This window comes from Agelaius tricolor, unplaced genomic scaffold, assembly GCF_023055355.1.
Source record: "Agelaius tricolor isolate 1412-34295 unplaced genomic scaffold, bAgeTri1.0.p SCAF_5, whole genome shotgun sequence".
NCBI classification, from domain to species: domain Eukaryota; kingdom Metazoa; phylum Chordata; class Aves; order Passeriformes; family Icteridae; genus Agelaius; species Agelaius tricolor.
Genome location: NW_027269265.1, coordinates 54,805,486 through 54,822,334, shown reverse-complemented (window position 1 = coordinate 54,822,334; position 16,849 = coordinate 54,805,486). Strand labels below are relative to the sequence as shown.

The 16,849-nt window shown below is 54.7% G+C and overlaps 2 protein-coding genes and 1 long non-coding RNA gene across 17 annotated transcripts; all 3 read right to left on the bottom strand.

The window, feature by feature from the left end:
* Positions 1 to 34: 34 nt before the first annotated feature.
* Positions 35 to 2,619, bottom strand: LOC139590597 (uncharacterized). Of its 3 annotated transcripts, XR_011679376.1 has the most exons (4): positions 1,625 to 2,619; positions 1,331 to 1,510; positions 516 to 1,154; positions 35 to 165 (listed from the first exon to the last, which is right to left on the bottom strand). It is a non-coding gene; the product is annotated as an uncharacterized lncRNA (long non-coding RNA). The 3 variants fall into 3 exon arrangements; XR_011679375.1 differs by lacking the exon at positions 35 to 165 and having other exon boundaries at positions 387 to 1,154; XR_011679377.1 differs by lacking the exon at positions 35 to 165 and having other exon boundaries at positions 387 to 1,107.
* Positions 2,620 to 6,036: 3,417 nt separating this feature from the next.
* LOC139590594 (Golgi-associated RAB2B interactor protein 3-like) lies at positions 6,037 to 11,016 on the bottom strand. Of its 13 annotated transcripts, XR_011679368.1 has the most exons (6): positions 10,733 to 11,016; positions 9,742 to 9,834; positions 7,972 to 8,049; positions 7,463 to 7,579; positions 6,414 to 6,602; positions 6,037 to 6,323 (listed from the first exon to the last, which is right to left on the bottom strand). XR_011679368.1 is itself a non-coding variant. In XM_071428310.1 (5 exons), the coding sequence occupies exons 1-4, from the start codon at positions 10,952 to 10,954 to the stop codon at positions 7,511 to 7,513; spliced, it is 462 nt and encodes a 153-aa protein (XP_071284411.1). In that variant the 5' UTR covers positions 10,955 to 11,016; the 3' UTR covers positions 6,037 to 6,602; positions 7,463 to 7,510. The 13 variants fall into 13 exon arrangements, 6 of the variants coding, with proteins under 6 accessions (XP_071284411.1, XP_071284412.1, XP_071284414.1 ...); XR_011679372.1 differs by having other exon boundaries at positions 6,037 to 6,602; positions 7,952 to 8,259; XR_011679369.1 differs by having other exon boundaries at positions 6,037 to 6,602; positions 7,972 to 8,259.
* A 289-nt stretch (positions 11,017 to 11,305) lies between these two features.
* On the bottom strand, positions 11,306 to 13,004 carry LOC139590732 (olfactory receptor 8U3-like). Its single transcript, XM_071428450.1, is given in 5 exon segments — positions 11,306 to 12,227; positions 12,230 to 12,287; positions 12,290 to 12,379; positions 12,382 to 12,540; positions 12,543 to 13,004. Coding segments are annotated over 5 exon segments (1,275 nt in total). The 3' UTR covers positions 11,306 to 11,721.
* Between the last annotated feature and the right edge of the window lie 3,845 nt (positions 13,005 to 16,849).

The following is a 16,849-nucleotide window of genomic DNA, read 5'->3' as shown; positions in this document are numbered from 1 at the left end:
CAGAAATGTTACTCTGCTTTAGCACTGCAACTCACCTTGACCTCTGCAGCTGCTGGTTCTGGTGGTCCTTTGGAGCTTGAGGGGGCTTTTATGTGCTTTGTATTTGGGGCTGGCTGGTCACTGCACACTCACTCTGCCTCCCTGCTGGTCTGAGCTGCCCCTTGGCTGCGGTGGAAAGCTTTGTGTTCAGGTTGGCAGAAATCAGCACTATTGTACCAAAACCTGCTTGTGGGATCTCCTCTTTGACCTCAGGGGCCAGTTGAGCAGCCAAGTACTGAATTCCCATCAGCTTGGCAATAACTGTGCCAGTCTGGAGCTGGGACTGGCTGTGACTCTGGGTCTGCTGCCTCTCAGACTCCAGAGGCTTCAAACCCAGGCCAGAGCTTTGCCATAGAGTGTCCCAGTCCCAATCCTGAGAGCCCTGGTGCATTGCCTTGATATCTTTCTGACTTTTTGCTGTGGGGGTTTGGAACAGAGCCCTCCCTGCAGCTGAGGCACAGCTGTGTTGTATTTACCTGCAGATCTCACAGCTCCTTTTCCTGGCAAATCCTGAGGAGAGGGCAGCTTTTCTTCTCAGGAAAACTACCAAAAAGAAACAGGGGCAGGGAATGATTTTGAATTCCTGGCTTTCCTTTTTTGACAGTAGTTTATTATTATTTTGAGGCCTAAGCCTAAAAAACCTGGAGTGTGTGATTGTTCCCAAGTGTCACGCTTCCAGACTAGGATCTGATGGGGTGGTGACAGTCAAACTATGGAAGGGGGTGGGTTGGAAGGGACCTTAAAGCTCATCCCATTCCAACCCCCAGCCAGGGGCAGAGACATTTTCCACTATCCCAGGTTGCTCTAAGCCCTGTCCAGCCTGGCCCGGGACACTTCCAGGGATGGGGCAGCCACAGCTGAGTAACAGGTACCACTTGACTCCATTTCTATGTCTGACTCCATTTCCCTTCCCAGCTGGCAGCAGATGAGTGGGAACACTGCACCAAAACCTGTTGGAATTCCAGCTTCCAGCTCTGCATGGAGCACTACATCCAGATGTGAACACTCACCAGAACAATTCTGCCATGGACCAAGGGAACCCTCAGGACTCGTCTTGCTCGTTTCTCCCTGGAAAGAGACATGGCACAAGCACCTTCACAGCTATTGGAAAAATCCTGGAAAGGGCAGGAAATCAGGGTTATTTGGAAGTGTTTTGTGCTGTCACACATCAGTTCACCAGTGTTGCTCCATGGCCCAGTGCCAGCTGTAGAGCTCTGCCCCACAGATGTTCCAAGGTCTGACATTTAAAGCAGCATTAGCATAAAAGGAGCTGCATTGGCATAGGAATTACCTTGTTGGTATTTCCAATTCCCAGCCTGGAATTCCAGATGACCCAGAGATCAGCTCAGCTGTTTTAAGCAGGGTGCTGAAAACACCAAAGGTTGTGGGTTCAGTCACTGGATGGGCCATTCACTTAGAGGTCAACTTCATAATCCTTGTGGGTCCCTTCTATCTCATGATATCCTGTGACCTGGAAACACAGATTAAACATCTCAACTAGAATTTTACAAACGGAGATTTTGCCATTGGAGACTGTGAGTTGCACAGATCTCGGGGGAAGAGGGAGGAAAGCATCAGGTCTCACCTGGCAGGTGTTGAATGAGCAGCTGGAGCAGGACAGTGCCTATCCTGGAGCAGCTGCTCGTGCCCGTGGCTCTGCAGCTCCACTCATGTCCCAGGGATGCGGTGGGCGCAGGACGGGAGGCGGGCCCTGCTCTGCTCAGGGGGTGCCGGAGCAGTGGTGCCGTGGGTCCCGCTGTGCAGGACTAGCCTCACACCCCCGGGGAGAGAGGCTCCGAGGCGGGTCCTACACACCGGGACCGGCGGCCTCGGGCGGTCCCCTCTCCCCGGCCGCTTCCAGCCGCAATCCAGTGCCTGCTCCGGGAATGCGCCGCTCTCCTGCTGGGCCCGGCACCGGCACAGCCCCGGCTCCCCACGGCAGCAGCGGGAGCTGCCCGGAGCCGCAGCGGGAGCAGCCCCGGTCCAAGCGGGAGCGGCAGCGCCGGGCTCAGTCCGTGCCCATCCCGGAGCGGCTCTTTCTGCCCGCGGCGATCCCGATCCCAGCCCCAATCCCGCCTCGGTGCTGCGGCCCCGCGAGGAAGAAGTGGCTCAGCCCGGGACCCCCAGCAGACACCGGCAGGACCCAGATCCCCATGCCCGGGTTCTGTTCCCGGCCCCACCTCAGCGCCTCGAGCCCCGCGCATCACCGGGAACAGCCCCCGGTCCGGGGCTCCGCACAGCGCTCCAGCGACGGCCCCATCGCATCCCGGGATGAGCATCCATCACACAAAGCGGAGCGGGCGTGGATCCGCCGGGATTTACGGGCGCGGGCGGGGCGGGGCGGGGCCGGCTCAGGTGTGAGGGGCGGGGCCGGCTCAGGTGTGAGGGGCGGGGCCGGCTCAGGTGCGCGGGGCCCCAGCGCGGCTGCGCGGGGCGGGGCCGAGAGGATTTAACCCCCGGGAATCGCCGCTGGCGCCATTTGCCCCCTCGGCGCTCGGAGGGGAAGGTTCTGTCCGCGCGGGCTCCATATGTTTTTATTTGTTTCTTTTTTTTTACGCTTTTTTTAACCTCTTTTTCTCAGTACCTCCTCTCTCTCCCTCCCTTCCTCCCCTCCCCCACCCCCTACACCCTCCCCCCCCCTTACCCCCCCCCTCCCTCTCCCCCCTAGCCCTCCCCTCCCTCCCCCCCAAACCGCTCCCTCCCGGGCCGGTCCCCCCTACCCTTCCTATGCCCCTGCACACCCCAACCCGACTCTACTCCTCCTTCCTCCACGCTTCCTTTCCTCCCCAGCACGGCTCCCACCTGCCCTCTCATCCTCCTTCCCTTCCCCCCAGTTCCTCCCCACCTGCCCTGATTCTTCACCCTCCTTCCTTCAGCCTTCTTTCCCCTCTACATTCCCCTATTCCTCCTTTTCCCCTGTGCACCTTGACCCCCCCCACCTGTGCTCCATCCTCTGCCCGTCCTGCCCCCGCCATCCCACCTGCCCCTGCTCCCCTGCACATCCCGACCACCCCACCTGCCCTCCATCCTTGACTCACCCCGACCACCCCCTCTGTTCCCCTGTTCCCGTCCTCTGTCCCCCTGTTCCCGTCCTCTGTCCCCCTATTCCCCTCCTCTGTCCCCCTGTGCCCATCCTCTGTCCCCCCTGCCTCTTTCCCCCGCAGCCGCGGGTCCCGGGGCGCCGCAGAATAAAGCCCAGAGGGCCGGAGCGGCGCCCCCGCTGTCCCTGGAGCCCCCACACGGGGCCGGAGCCGCTGGGCGGGTCCCCCCATTGCAGTGCAAAGCACGGCCCGACACCGCCGGGGTTCCGGCTGTCCCTACATCACACTGGGGGTCCCCGGGGCGGGGGGGTTGGGGGGGCGGTGGGTCAGGGAGGGCCCCCTCCTCAGGAGGGGGTCCGAGGGGGGAGGGGGGTAGGGCCCCCTCCGGAGGAGGGGGTCCCTGGGAGGGGGGCGGGGCGGGCCCCCTCCGGAGGAGGGGGTCCGGGGGAGGGGGCGGGGCCGGAGGGGGAATTCCCCCCTCCAGGTCCCGCCCCCTCCTCCGGGCCGTCTCCTCCGGACGGGGCTCGGCCCGGCCCCCTCCCCGGGACCCCCTCCTCCGGACAGGGGCCCGGGGGGAGGGAGGGGGGCGGGTGGGGTGGGCAGAATGGGAGGGGCCGTTTGTCTGTCGGGTGATGTCTTTGTGTGTTCACGCTGCAGAGTGACGTGACCCCCTCTGCTTCCCCCCCACCCCACCCGCCCCCCTCCCTCCCCCCGGGGCCCCTGTCCGGAGGAGACGGCCCGGAGGAGGGGGCGGGACCTGGAGGGGGGAATTCCCCCTCCGGCCCCGCCCCCTCCCCCGGACCCCCTCCTCCGGAGGGGGCCAGCCCCGCCCCCCTCCCAGGGACCCCCTCCTCCGGAGGGGGCCCTACCCCCCCTACCCCCCTCCCCCCCTCCCCCCTCGGACCCCCTCCTGAGGAGGGGGCCCTCCCTGACCCACCGCCCCCGCAACCCCCCCGCCCCGGGGACCCCCAGTGTGATGTAGGGACAGCCGGAACCCCGGCGGTGTCGGGCCGTGCTTTGCACTGCAATGGGGGGACCCGCCCAGCGGCTCCGGCCCCGTGTGGGGGCTCCAGGGACAGCGGGGGCGCCGCTCCGGCCCTCTGGGCTTTATTCTGCGGCGCCCCGGGACCCGCGGCTGCGGGGGAAAGAGGCAGGGGGGACAGAGGATGGGCACAGGGGGACAGAGGAGGGGAATAGGGGGACAGAGGATGGGAACAGGGGGACAGAGGACGGGAACAGGGGGACAGAGGAGGGGAACAGGGGGACAGAGGATGGGAACAGGGGGACAGAGGACGGGAACAGGGGGACAGAGGACGGGAACAGGGGAACAGAGGACGGGAACAGGGGGACAGAGGACGGGAACAGGGGGACAGAGGACGGGAACAGGGGAACAGAGGACGGGAACAGGGGGACAGAGGAGGGGAATAGGGAGGGATGAGGCGGGGAACGGAGAGAGGTTGGGGAGAAGGGGGTGGAAGGGAAAGGCCGGGTGGGGGGAGAGATGATGGACAGAGGAGGGGTACAGGGGGAAGAGAGGGGGGTCGGGCTGGGGAGAGGGGTGAAAGGAACGGGGGGTCGGGGATGTACAGGAGAACAGCGAGAGAGGGCAGGGGAGGCTGGGGAGCGGGGAGAGGGCAGGGGGGGCTGGAAGGGAGAGGAGGGATGGGGGGGAGGGAGAAAGAAACTGGAGGGATAGAAAAGAGGAGAGAAGGGGGGGAAGAAGGAGGAGGATAAGGGCAGAAGAAAGAGGGGAAAGAAAAAGGGAAATCGCCGCCGGGAGAGCCCAGCGCGGCAGCAGCCTCACCGTGCTCCGGATGAGCAAATGGCGCCGGCAGAGATTTCCGGGGATTAAATCACCTCGGCCCCGCCCCGCGCAGCCGCGCTGGGGCCTCGCACACCTGAGCCGGACCCGCCCTGCGCACCTGAGCCGGGCCCGGCACCGCCCGGCCCCGCCCGGCCCCGCCCCTGATCCCCGGCACCGCCCCTGATCCCCGGCACCGCCCCTGAGCCCCGGCCCCGCCCCTGAGCCCCGGCACCGCCCCTGAGCCCCGGGGCCCCGCCCTGCCCGGGATGGCGGCGGCACCGTCGCTGCCGGACCCGCCCCTCTCACCTGGGCCGGGCCGGGGCTGCGAGCGCACCAGGACCGGGGCCGCGGCTCCGGGTCCCGCCGGTGTCTCTGGGGGTCCGGGCGGTGCCGCCTCTCCCCCGCCGGGCGCGCTGCGGGTCCCGGCCCCGCAGCACTGAGGGGGCTTGGGGCCGGCTCCGGCTCCGGCAGGAGCCGCTCCGGGACGGGCGCTGGGGCCGGGCCCGGGCAGCCCCCGCGATGCCGCGCTCAGCCCGACGCGCCGGGCCGGGCTCCGCGCTGAGCCCCGAACGCGACCCCGGGGCTCCGCCGCCAGCCCCGCCCGCGGCGCTCGGCCGCTGCTCCGGAGCTCTGCCGCGGCCGGGGGAGCCCGGCTTTGGGCCGTGCCCGAGGCACGGCTCGGAGCCCAGAGACACGGACTGGCCCTGGCCGAAAGAGCCGCCTGGAGCACCAAAACGCGGCGTTTGGCCTTTCACTCAAGCCCCCGAAAATGCAGCACTTAAATCTCTCTTGGTGAAGCCCAAACGCTGACCTACCCCGGTTTCAAGACCTCGCAAACACAGGCCATGGTCTCTGCTTCACGCCTCTAAAATGCAGAACTTGGTCTCTCTGAGGTCCCAAATGCTGTCTGAGGCACCTTGGTTTCAAGCCCCCCAAACCAGTCCTTAGTGTCTCTTTCTGTACTTGGCCAAATGAGCCCAGTTTTGAGCCCCCAAATCGCAGTGCTGGGTGTCTCTCTGTGAGCCCCAAAACTGCTCCAGTCCGCAGCATTCGGAGCCCCCAGAAACGCCCCGGGCCATGGGCGGACCCAGCTGGGCCCCAGCAACAGCTCCCTCACCCACAGTGGGATGGGGAAGAGACCAGAGACAAAAATCCAGCTCAGAACAGTTTAATAATGGAAACCAGTCAAATACAATAATTTAATATTAATGACAACACACAATAACAGTGAGAGCAACAAGAGCAGTGAGAACGATAATGAACAGGAGAGAGAGAAAAGCCCCTCCACACCCTCCTTTAACATTTTAAATCCAAAATGTAATCCAGAGCACCACAAACTCCCAGTGTGGGGGATTTCCATATTCCTGTTATTTTCTCTGTGTCCATCCTGGGGATTTGAGGCACTTGCTGCTCCTCTGGGCAAGGGAAAGGCTCCTGTGCTATTCCCAAAAACAGAACCCCTGGAATTGGTGCCCTGGGAGCCCAGTCTGGTCCTTCCAGTGACTGGGGGTCACCCAGAGGGTCTTTACCAGCATCAAGTGAAAATGACATCCTGGTCCAGTGCATTTCCAGCAGGATTGGGCACTCCTGGCCACGGTGACCAGTCCATGGAAGTGGGACCGGTGACAATCCAGGGGGATTTGAAGTTGGATTCTTGCAGATTTCATTGTGCAGAAGCTCCAATTCTTTTTGGCACCTCTTGTTTAAATGTTTTCCTGCTGGAAGAGGTCAATTAGTCTTTTGAATGGCCAGATTGCCAAAGGCAGTTGGGAAAACCAAGCAGCATTCCCTGCACATCTCCATCACTTCCACGTCCACCTGTAGGGAGTGGCTGAAGGACAGGAGCCAGCCCAGGACAGGCTCAGGGATGAGGCTTCCAGCCCAAACCATTCCAGGATGATTCCACCATCTCTCCCTGCATTAATTTTGTGTTGTTTCCTCTCAAATTTAAATTCCCAAATTTAGGTGATTTATTAAATGAACCATTTCAAAATTATTCAGATATATAAGAGGGAGCATCCAACACACAAGAATCATTCTTTCATCCATCAAATCATTATTAAATTGGAAGCTTATTCCCTCATCTCTGTCCTTGTTTAGCTTTCCTGCAAATCCTTATGGTCCCACAGTTTCTCAGAGACATCAGCTGGGATTACTGGAAGGTTTGCTCTGCTGTAGAGCCAAGGGGAATTTACAGCATTTGTTCCTCTCCATCTTTGTCCCCTAATCAGGTTTCCCCCAGAATGGTGTTATGGGAGAAGTTTGGAATTACTAGAAATGGATCAGCTTCACAGTTTTCCCCCTCTGTTTTTCAACTATTTCAAAATTCTTGGAATTACTCTCAAATATGCCCAGGAAAATTCCTGTGAAAGGCTCAATCAGAGGAAAATCATAATATAGATTCTCTACCGTAAATATATAATTCTCTCTCTATATATAAAATATATAATATACAATATATAATATACAATATATAATATATCATATATTATCTAATTATCGTAAATATATATTTCTCTATCGTAAATAGAGAAAACTGCCTCAGCAGCAGCTGGAATGATCCCATTGCTGCTCTTACCTGGTCTCCAGGTGCTCCTGCCAGAGCTCCCAACAGCCACTGCCATTCCTAAACAGGAGCCATGGAAGACGTTCCTGCTGTCCATGAGGGTGAGGAGGCACTTTGGGATGTTCTTGGCTGAGCAATCAGACAAGAGAGTGTCAATGATCTCGCGCTCCCTTCCAAGCCAAAGCAGCCCCTGATTCCATGGCATGATCAGCACCTCTCCCACTTCCATTCCAGAAACATCCTCCCACTCACCCAGGGCTTCCCCCCTCCTCTTTTTGCTCCACATCAGGGATGTGTGGCTGAGTGCCACAGGCATGGGATGCCTCATTCCTGGGGATGCCTTTCCCTGGGGACGCATTTCCCTGGGGATGCCATTCAAGGCTGAACTTGTGGCCTCAGAGCTCTGCAATGACAGCACAGCCCCAATTCCAGTTGGGAATGTCTCAAACAGCAGGGTGGGGTGTTTGCTCCCTCTCCCACCCAGCCACTGGGACAGCTCACATGGAATGTCACTGACTTACTGGGTCTGAAATTCCTGGCTCAAAAGGCAGGTGATGGAATATCCTCTCCTGGGAAAATCCAGGATACCAGGAGGGTCCCTGGAAGTCACAGGTCAGAGGCAGAGTCAGATGAACAATCCTGAACTGGTTTTCAGGGGATGCATCCCCAGCCTGTGGGGACTCCAAAGCTGTTCCTTCCACTTGGGATAGCCAGGGAAAACATCCCCATCATGGATTTCTGACAGGAAAAACCTCACAGCTCCAGTATACTTGGCTCTTCCCAAATCCAGGCCAGCACTCCAACAGGCTCTAAGGAATAAACAACAGGAAAGACCATCTCAGGGTGCACACCACGTGCTGGGCACCACATTCTGCTGGAACTGGGCTGTTCCCACATCTCTGTGACAGCTGGGAGCATCTCCATTTCCTTACTCCTCTATTCAGGAGAAAGAGACATCAGAGCCCTTAAACAACCAGTGTGTAATCCCAACAACCCAGGGAAAACCACCTCACTCAGGGAAGAAATGTAATGCCCAGTTTTGGAAAAACCCAAATAGCAGAACTGGAAACACTTCTAGGCATGGAGACTCTCAGCTCTGGAAATGCAGCTCCCAGGCTTCTTCCCATGGAAGCCCCAAACTTGCCCCTGACTGGGCTCAGGGAGAAAACCTCACCCATTTCACCAGCCTGGCACTGAGTAAATTCCATGTACACCCCAGGAGGGTGTCCCTGACCACGGCAGGGCAAGGAAACAGGATGATCTATAAGGTTCCTTCCCACCCTAACCATTCCAGGAGTTTAAGGCTACTTAAACTTGATTTGAGCCACTTCTCAGCTCACAACTCCTTCCCAAGCCTCATCCTCTGGGCTGCCTTTCCCAGACCTTGCTGGGAAGGGAAGCAGTGGCTCCTCTCTCCAGACACACCCACTGCCAATTGCTGTGCCCTGCCCAAAACCACCGGGTGACACAGGGGCAGATCCACTGTCTTGGCTGTTTTCCATAATCCAGCATTCAGGGACTCCAGAATTGGACAATCAGGATCAATCCCAGGTTCCGGGCACTGGCACAAAGCAGCTGCTGTGCTGGAGGGGCCAATTTCAGAGGCTCCTCTCCCCTCAGCTGGGAATTCAGTGCTGCAAAGGGCCTGGCAGTGATTGTGGATTTATCTGTTCCTATGGATTCATCCCCAGCATTCACTGCCAAGTGCTGCTGGAGCATCTCCCAGCAGAAAAAAGCTGTGCCCAATCCAGAGGGTCCTCAGTGGGGTCCCTGCCCAGTTTTCCAGGGTGGATAGGAAGATGCTACTGACAGGCTGGATCTCAGGAGAACTTCAGTAATTTGCTGAAAGCTTCTAAAAAAACAGGGACTTGTTTCCAAGTCTAAGACAGCTCAAATCCTATTCCTAATAATGTGCTGCAAAAATGTGTCTGTGTGCAGGAATCTCCTTTTAACCTTTTTTCAGGGAACAGCTGCCTGGGATTTTAGTTAAAATTTACATCAACCTGCAACAGAAAAAAATGCCCAGAAGCTCAATGTTGACTAAGCATGAAGAAAAAAACCATGGGAGCTCATTCCTGCACAGCCCAGACCTGACACTTTGGCTCATATGTGAAATAGATGGGAAGTGCAGAACCAAGTTCAGTCCTACCTTTAAGCAATCCTCAAGGAGTTGACAGCCCTCCAATGAAACCCTGGCTCAGGACAAGGCTCTCCTGCCTGTGCCATTGATCCAGGTGAGCACAGCTGCTCCTGCTGGGAGTGAGAGTTCCTTGGAAGGCAGCATCTCCTACCTGGAGCTGGGCCTTCCCCAGCCTTTGGGGGCCGCTGTCTCCATCCTCCCACGCCTCCTCATCTTCCTCCTCGCCAGGGTTGGCTTCCTCAGCCTGCAGAGCAAAGCCAGGGACGGTGCCCAGCCTGCTCATGCCAGCCTGGGCAGCAGGGACGGGCTGGGGGCACCCTCTGGATGTCCCCCTGTGCCTGGCACCGTCCCTGCTCCGCGCCCATCCCCGTTCCTGCCTGGGCAGCTCCTTGGAACGGGATGTGAAAGCACAAACGTTTGCTCTGCTGGGGCTGGGACAGCAGAGACTCCCCCGGGGCAGGGGGCAAAGCTCCTGCTCCCACATCCTCTGCCTCCCACAGCCCTGCTGGGGCTGGCCAGAGCAAAGGAAACGCCTCAGCTCCTGCTGGAAATTCCCTCCTGTGCCCATCAACCCAGAGAAATCGGGGCTGCTCCATCCCTGGAAGTGTCCAAGGCCAGGCTGTTTGGGGCTTGGAGCACGCTGGAGTAGTGGAAGATGTCCCTGGACTGACCTCAGCAGGAGCCAAATCCCACGTAAGGCCATTCCCCAGGGCATCCTCCTTCAGGGAAACAGGAGTGCCTCCGGATCCTGACACCTCTGCACAGCTAAGGAAAACTCAGAACTCTCCAAAGCTGTGTCATCCCAAACCGTGTTCCCTCCTGAAAACCGGACTACAATCAAAGCACCTGGGCAGCAGTGGGAAGGAAAGCTGCTCTAACCCCTCTGATTTCATACATGGATTTTACAATCCATTTTATCCCGTCTGGGACTTTCCCCACCTTCACTACTCACTACTGATAACTTCACTTTCACCTCAGAACATTCATTCTCTCCCCCGCACATGAACTCACATTTCACCCCGAAATGTTCATTTCGCTCCCTACAGAATCCGCCCCGGTGCCCGCAGCTCCCGGGCCGTCCCCGCCGCCCACTCGGGGCTGTCCCCGTTCCCCGCTCGGGGCCGTCCCCGTTCCCCGCTCACCTCCGAGCCCGCCGCAGCCGCTCCCGGTGCCCCGGCCCGGCCCCGCCGCTCCCCGGGCTCCGCCATTGCCGTTCCCGGCTCCGCGCCTGCGCTCCCGGCACAGCGGCCGCGGTTCCTGCCGGGAGCGGTCCCGGCCGAGGGCCCCGCGGCCTCGCACGGCCAGTCCCGGTCGTTGTCCCGGCCCAGCTCCACGTCCCGGTCCCGGTCCCGGCCCAGCCCCATGTCCCGGTCCCGGTGCCGCGGAGCCGCGGGAAGGGCCCGGAGCGCTCGGAGCTGCAGTACCGGGTGTGTCCACAAGACGGCAGCACGGAGGGAGCCGCGGCCACCGCGCATGCGAAGCGTTTTTAGGGGTCCAAAAAAATCCCAATTTCAGGTGCCAATAAATCCCAATTTCAGTCAATCCCAGATCCCGGATTTCGGGTGTTCCAGCGAGAGGAGGGAGAAAGAATCCGCGTACACAGGGCTGTTTCTAGTTCCTTCATACAGACCACCTTGTCTTACCTCTTCGAGCCCTTTATTGTTTCATTTATGTACACAAACACTTTATTTGTATTTTCAAACCCTACAGATCCATGTTCAGAATTTCTTACAGTCTAAAATCCTATAACACAGCAGGTACGAGGTCTTCCTTTAAAATCAATTTTTATATAAATTGAGATTACTTCTCAATATATAGAAAATGAGAATCTTTGCAGTTTTAAGTATTTTACACACAAACCCCTCAAGAATTTTCTGGCATTTTTTGGGCTATAGCCTCCCTTGGGTTTTAGGAGGACCTCTCCTGACCCCCCTCATCCCTCACTCACCTGGCTCCCCCTCCACAGATCTTGGAGTGTCCCAATTACACCATCACCCCCTGGACTCCCCAATTTCCCTTTTTCCTCTCCCCCAGAGAAGGCATGAAATGAGTCCAAGTGCCCTGGCCAGCAGCTCGGTGCTTCCATAAAAGCCCTCTCCACATGGACATCCCCCCCAAAAAGGGGGAAAAATCAAGGGAGGGCAGGGCAGCTCCCTGAAGGGTTGGAATCTCCGCAGCTCCTGTCCTGCAGCACAGGGAGTGTCCCCGAGGGTGGTGCCTCATCTCCCACCCCGGCTCTGCTCTGCCATGTGCCCCCTCGGTTCCTGCGCTCCACACAATGCCAGGAGATGTCTCCTCCCTTCCCTGCGGTGCTGCTGCAGGGACACCATGGCACCAATGGCTTGGAAGATGAGTCTGGACTACAACCCTGGGATCCTGAGGGTCTGATATCCAACCTCTCTTCCTGAGGGTCCAAAATCAAACACCCCTCACCGCCACGGGGTTGTCCTCTCCTTTCAGCTGACCAGGATCCATGGATGGACCAGGCAGCAAGGATCCAATATTTTGCTTTCCTCACGGCGTTCCTCAAGTCCGCGTTGCTGAGGCCATAGAGGAACGGGCTCAGCCTGAGGACAGTGATGGAATACCCCAGGGAGATGAGCTTGTCCTGCTCCAGGGAGCGGCTGGAGACGGGTGCAGGTCTGTGAGGGTGGAGCTGCCATGGCACAGAGCGATGGAGGCCGGGTGGGAGCTGCCATGGCACAGGCGGACGAGGCCTCGTGCTGCCGGGCTGAGCGGATCCACAGGACAGCAGCCTGGATGGACAGAGAGGACACCAGGATTGAGCTGGATGAGCCGTGGTGCTCAGCACGTTGAACCCCACCATGGCAGCCACCACAGCCTCGCTGGCACGGGTGTCAGAGCAGGACAGGGCCAGCAGTGGGGGCCTGTCACAAACAAAGAGCTTGATGGCCCAGGAGGGACAGAACAGGACATGGAACATGGAAATATGGTGTGGAGAGTGGAGCTGAGCCCTCCAGCCAACATCCCCGTGCAAATCCTCTGGGACATGGGCACAGAGTGGAGCAGGGGCCTGCAGGTGGCCACGTAGCGGTCGTAGGCCATGGTGGCCAGCACGTGGCACTCCGTGGTGGCCCAGGTGGCGAAGGAGAAGAGCTGGGTGACGCATCTCACAAAGGAAATCACCTTCTCCACCAAAACATCCCATAGGCTCCGGGGGATGATGGTGAAGGAGCAGCAGACATCCAGCAGGGACACGTGGCTCAGGAAGAAGAACATGGGCATGCAGAGGCGCGGATCGATCAGGTTCAACACGATGGCTCCCAGATTTCCTAGGAGAGTGACCACGTAGAGGGCAAGGAACAAGACAAAAAACATCACCTGCAGATCTGCTTGGGTGGTGAAACCTGGGAGAATAAATTCAGATGCAAACATCTCATTTTCTCCAGCCATACTGAACATTTTCTACATGCAGTTCAGCTGCTTTCTGTCTTTAGATTGAAGTGTTTAATGCACATAAATCCATTGATAATGATAAGAATGTTAATTTCTGTCAAGCAGTTACAAAACCTTCAGTCGATAAAAGGTAAATTCTCCTTGAAAGAGAAAAACCACAAGTTCCTGGCACCAGTAACCCTGTTCAGCCAATGTATTTGGAAGCAGGAACATATTTAAGCCATGAAGAAGGGAAATACCATATCAAAATTAATAAATCATAAATAAGTTGCATTGCTTCCTCCTAGCTCTTCTCAATCCACTTACACATGGAATTCCATTATTTTCATGTTAATTCCTGGGAATATGAAATTATTTCTTATCTTTTGACCATTCCCTATCCAGCCTGAGCACTTGAGGAATAAATACCTGCTCCCCGTGTCCCAGGAAGAGATTTTCTAGGTGAATGCATTGGAAAATGGGACTTCCCTTAGTGTATTTTTTCCTGGTGTAGGGATAAGAGCTGGGATTTTTCTTACCTCACTTTGCTTTAGATGTGATCCTTGATTTGGAGGTAAAAGATGAATTCATGTTCCATCTTGCTGTTCACCAGGGAGAGATCAGCAGCTCCTAAAACCCTACTTTACAACAGATAGAATAAATCAACATGGATTTTTCTCCTGGATAATCATGGCTTGACAGAATTGCACCAGAGAGTAAACCAAAAGTAGGCACTGCTGGCTCCTGACAAATGGATCCAAACCTGGAAATCCTCATTACTGCATGAGCCTTGGTTGAAGGCTGAGTTCAGCCCCAGAACCTGACATCTCTTTCAGGTATTCCATGGTCTCCTGGAGTTACTAAGGAGGATTTAGAGCTGCTTTTCATTACCCTCATGAAGTTGACAGAGATGCTAAAAATAAGGAAACCCAGACATTTTTGAGGCTGAATTTCCCCCAAGGGGCAGAATCCACCTGCTTCCATCAGAGAATTGACCTCGATTTCTTGCTTAACTAAAGTCCAGCCTCACTTTTTCTTACTTAACCAACCAGCTTTACTTTGTGTGATGGATCAGACACCTGGAATGGAAATAAACTCAATTAAAACCCATGGGTTATATTTTATTCTTGCTGAGAAGCAGGTGGTTGGTGTGGAATAACTAATGGAGTGTTCATCCTGTCTTCCTGTGGTGAGGATTTCCATTGTGGCACCCAAATTCCTTAAAATCTTTAGGCAAATCAGTAGAAGAGCTTCCAATGAGCTGCCCTAGGATTCACCAAGATTACCTCAAGCAACCTGACCTTAAACACTTCCAGGGATGTTGTGGGAAAAGTGTTTTCCCACAACTTTTCTGGGAAATCTATTCCAGGGCCTCACCACCCTCTCAGGAAGGATTTATTCCCAGTATTCCATCTAACTCCACCCGAAGGATTCAGACAACCTGAAGCACCAGCTGAAAATTGTCCTGAGACAAAAATAAAGTGCAGTTTAAAGCATCTTTTCCAAATGTGAGAACTTCAAACACCCAATATTTTCAACTGGCTCTGGAGCTGACACTTAGAAAATAAAATATCCAGGTGGGATCAGGCACACAATGCCATTGTTTTATTTATTGCCTACTTCTCAGTTTCCTGAGCAAGAACAAGACACTTTGCTACCCAAGGCTTACAGGGAAAAAGGAAGTTTTATGTAAAATAAAAAGGAGATCATATTTCCAGCAACGTCCAATAAATGGTGGTGACATACAGGAAATACTGATGGATATTTTTTAACCTTTTTCCCCTTCCAGTTCTCCATTTGATACCTTAAAAGGATTTTTGTGGCTCTTTAATGTCCCTTGGGATTGACAGCTGAGTACCACGGTGTACCAAAGGAGCAAAAATAAGTTGTTCATGTAAAAAAAGGAATTAAATTAATTTGGAAGTAGATGAAATGCAACTTTTTACAAGGAAAGGGGTTTTTTGACAACAAAAACCAGGTTGATTTGTCATCCTTGCCAGCACCAAGTTTTCATCCAGAATGTAGAGAAATGAGGGACCTGCAATTTCAGTCAGGAGTTATTTCTTGCCTAAAAATTTGACTTTTTAAATAATTATCACCCTTCATCTTTTAATTTCAGGTCTTCAGGTTTTTTCTTGCTTTGCTTTGTTATTTTTCAGTCCCTTTTCCCCACTGCCAAAGGGCAAATCTCTGGATACAAACTCCGCTGATAATATTCCTGACTCTGTTTTTGGCAAACCACCAGGGGTATAAAGAGGAAAACTAATTAGAGCTTTGTTTGAAGGCTTTGAAAAGCAGAAATTGAGGGTGGAAAAAGGACAGGGCAAAGGTGACTGGTTCAGTTGGAAATTTACCTAGTTTTCAAGTATAAGGTTACTAATTAATTAATTAATTGACTTGGCTTATGGATGATATCTCATTATCTCCAAACCGTGTTAAAACTGCAAATTAATCCATTTAGAATGTTATCCTTCCATCTTTTCTAGAAAGGGCTTTTCGTGGGAGCTGCCTCCCTAATCCAGCCCAGAAATCACAGAAGTCTGAAATGTGTTTTTTTTAAATGTGTTAAACCCACATAACCTTTATACAGGGGATCCTGACACCTCTCACACAATCCTGGAATGGTTTGGGATGGCAGGGACCTGAAGGGTTATCCAGTTCCACCCCACTGCCATGGGCAGGGCCACCTTCCACTAGCCCAGGGTGCTCCAAGCTCCATATCCATAAATATATATGGATATAAATGGATAACTTGCTATCCTAGGACCAGAGATCTCCTAGATGTTTGTCCTTTCTGATCCAACATCATAAATATATATTAAAATCCAATATCAAATGTACATTATCCCATATATTTATACATAAAATGCAAAACATTATTGGGTTAAATGTGTGCACCAACACCCACATGTTACTGGATTTTCTTCCCCCTCACAAGCTTCCATGAATCCCACTTCATTTCCAGCTGAAACCAAGGTATGGATGAAAGCCCTGGCATGAGGGAGGGGAAAAAAAGAGCCAGACAGAATTCCCTGTCCCTGATAACACAACAAACCAGAATAAAAGGATTAAAGATAAAAATCCAATTATTACCTCACCAGAGGAGCATCGGGATCAGAAGGTTCATTGAGAAACCCTCTCCATCAGCAAAACATCCTTTAATAGAAATACAATTTAATTTTTATAGTGAACATAACTTTACTTCAGGGTCAGGGGTGGGTTTGCTCCAGGTATTCATGGCAAACATCTCAGGCTGTCCTGGATGGATCCCTGGAGCAGCCAGCTGGGATTGCAGGGGGTGAGGGCTGATCCAGGCCTCCAGGTAAAGAATGAGCCCAAAATGCTTCCAGGTTGCTCCTGGCCTAGCACTGGGAGGTCTGTACAGGACACACCTGTCAGAACATGATCCAGAGTCCATGAAACCTTCTTATTCTGCTCCAGGTATGCCCAGGAATATCTCAGCTGCCCACAAAGTACAGTTTGGATCCACAGGTGGGATTGATCAGTTATCAATAACACATCCCACGATAGCTTAGGTGGAATTAGAGGGATCAAGAGACTCCAGGTAGGCTGGAAGAGGATGTGCCATGTCCAAAGGAGACCCACACAGGGTCACAGAATCCTGGAATGGTTTGGGTTGGAAAGAGCTCTAAAGATCATCCAGCTCGTGCTGATGTTTTGGTTGGGTGTAGCTCTGCAAACAACAACATTTTAACATCAGTGTTGGAATTTGGTGAGTTTCCACACCAAAATTTCACCACTGACTCCCATTAGTTCCTGCTTTATTCCCCATTCCCCAGGCACAACTTCAAACACCCCCCTCTTTTCTCAAAATAATAAATAAAACCAAGACATCCAGTTAT

Bases quoted from the DNA above. Each gene is read 5' to 3' on its own strand.
- LOC139590594 (XM_071428310.1), bottom strand. From the start codon at position 10,954: ATGGGGCTGGGCCGGGACCGGGACCGGGACGTGGAGCTGGGCCGGGAC. The intron at 9,835-10,732 runs GTGAGCGGGGAA...TTTGCTCTGCAG, and splicing joins CGGCTGCGGCGGGCTCGGAG to GCTGAGGAAGCCAACCCTGG. The intron at 7,580-7,971 runs GTAAGTCAGTGA...CTGATTGCTCAG, and splicing joins AGCCAGGAATTTCAGACCCA to CCAAGAACATCCCAAAGTGC.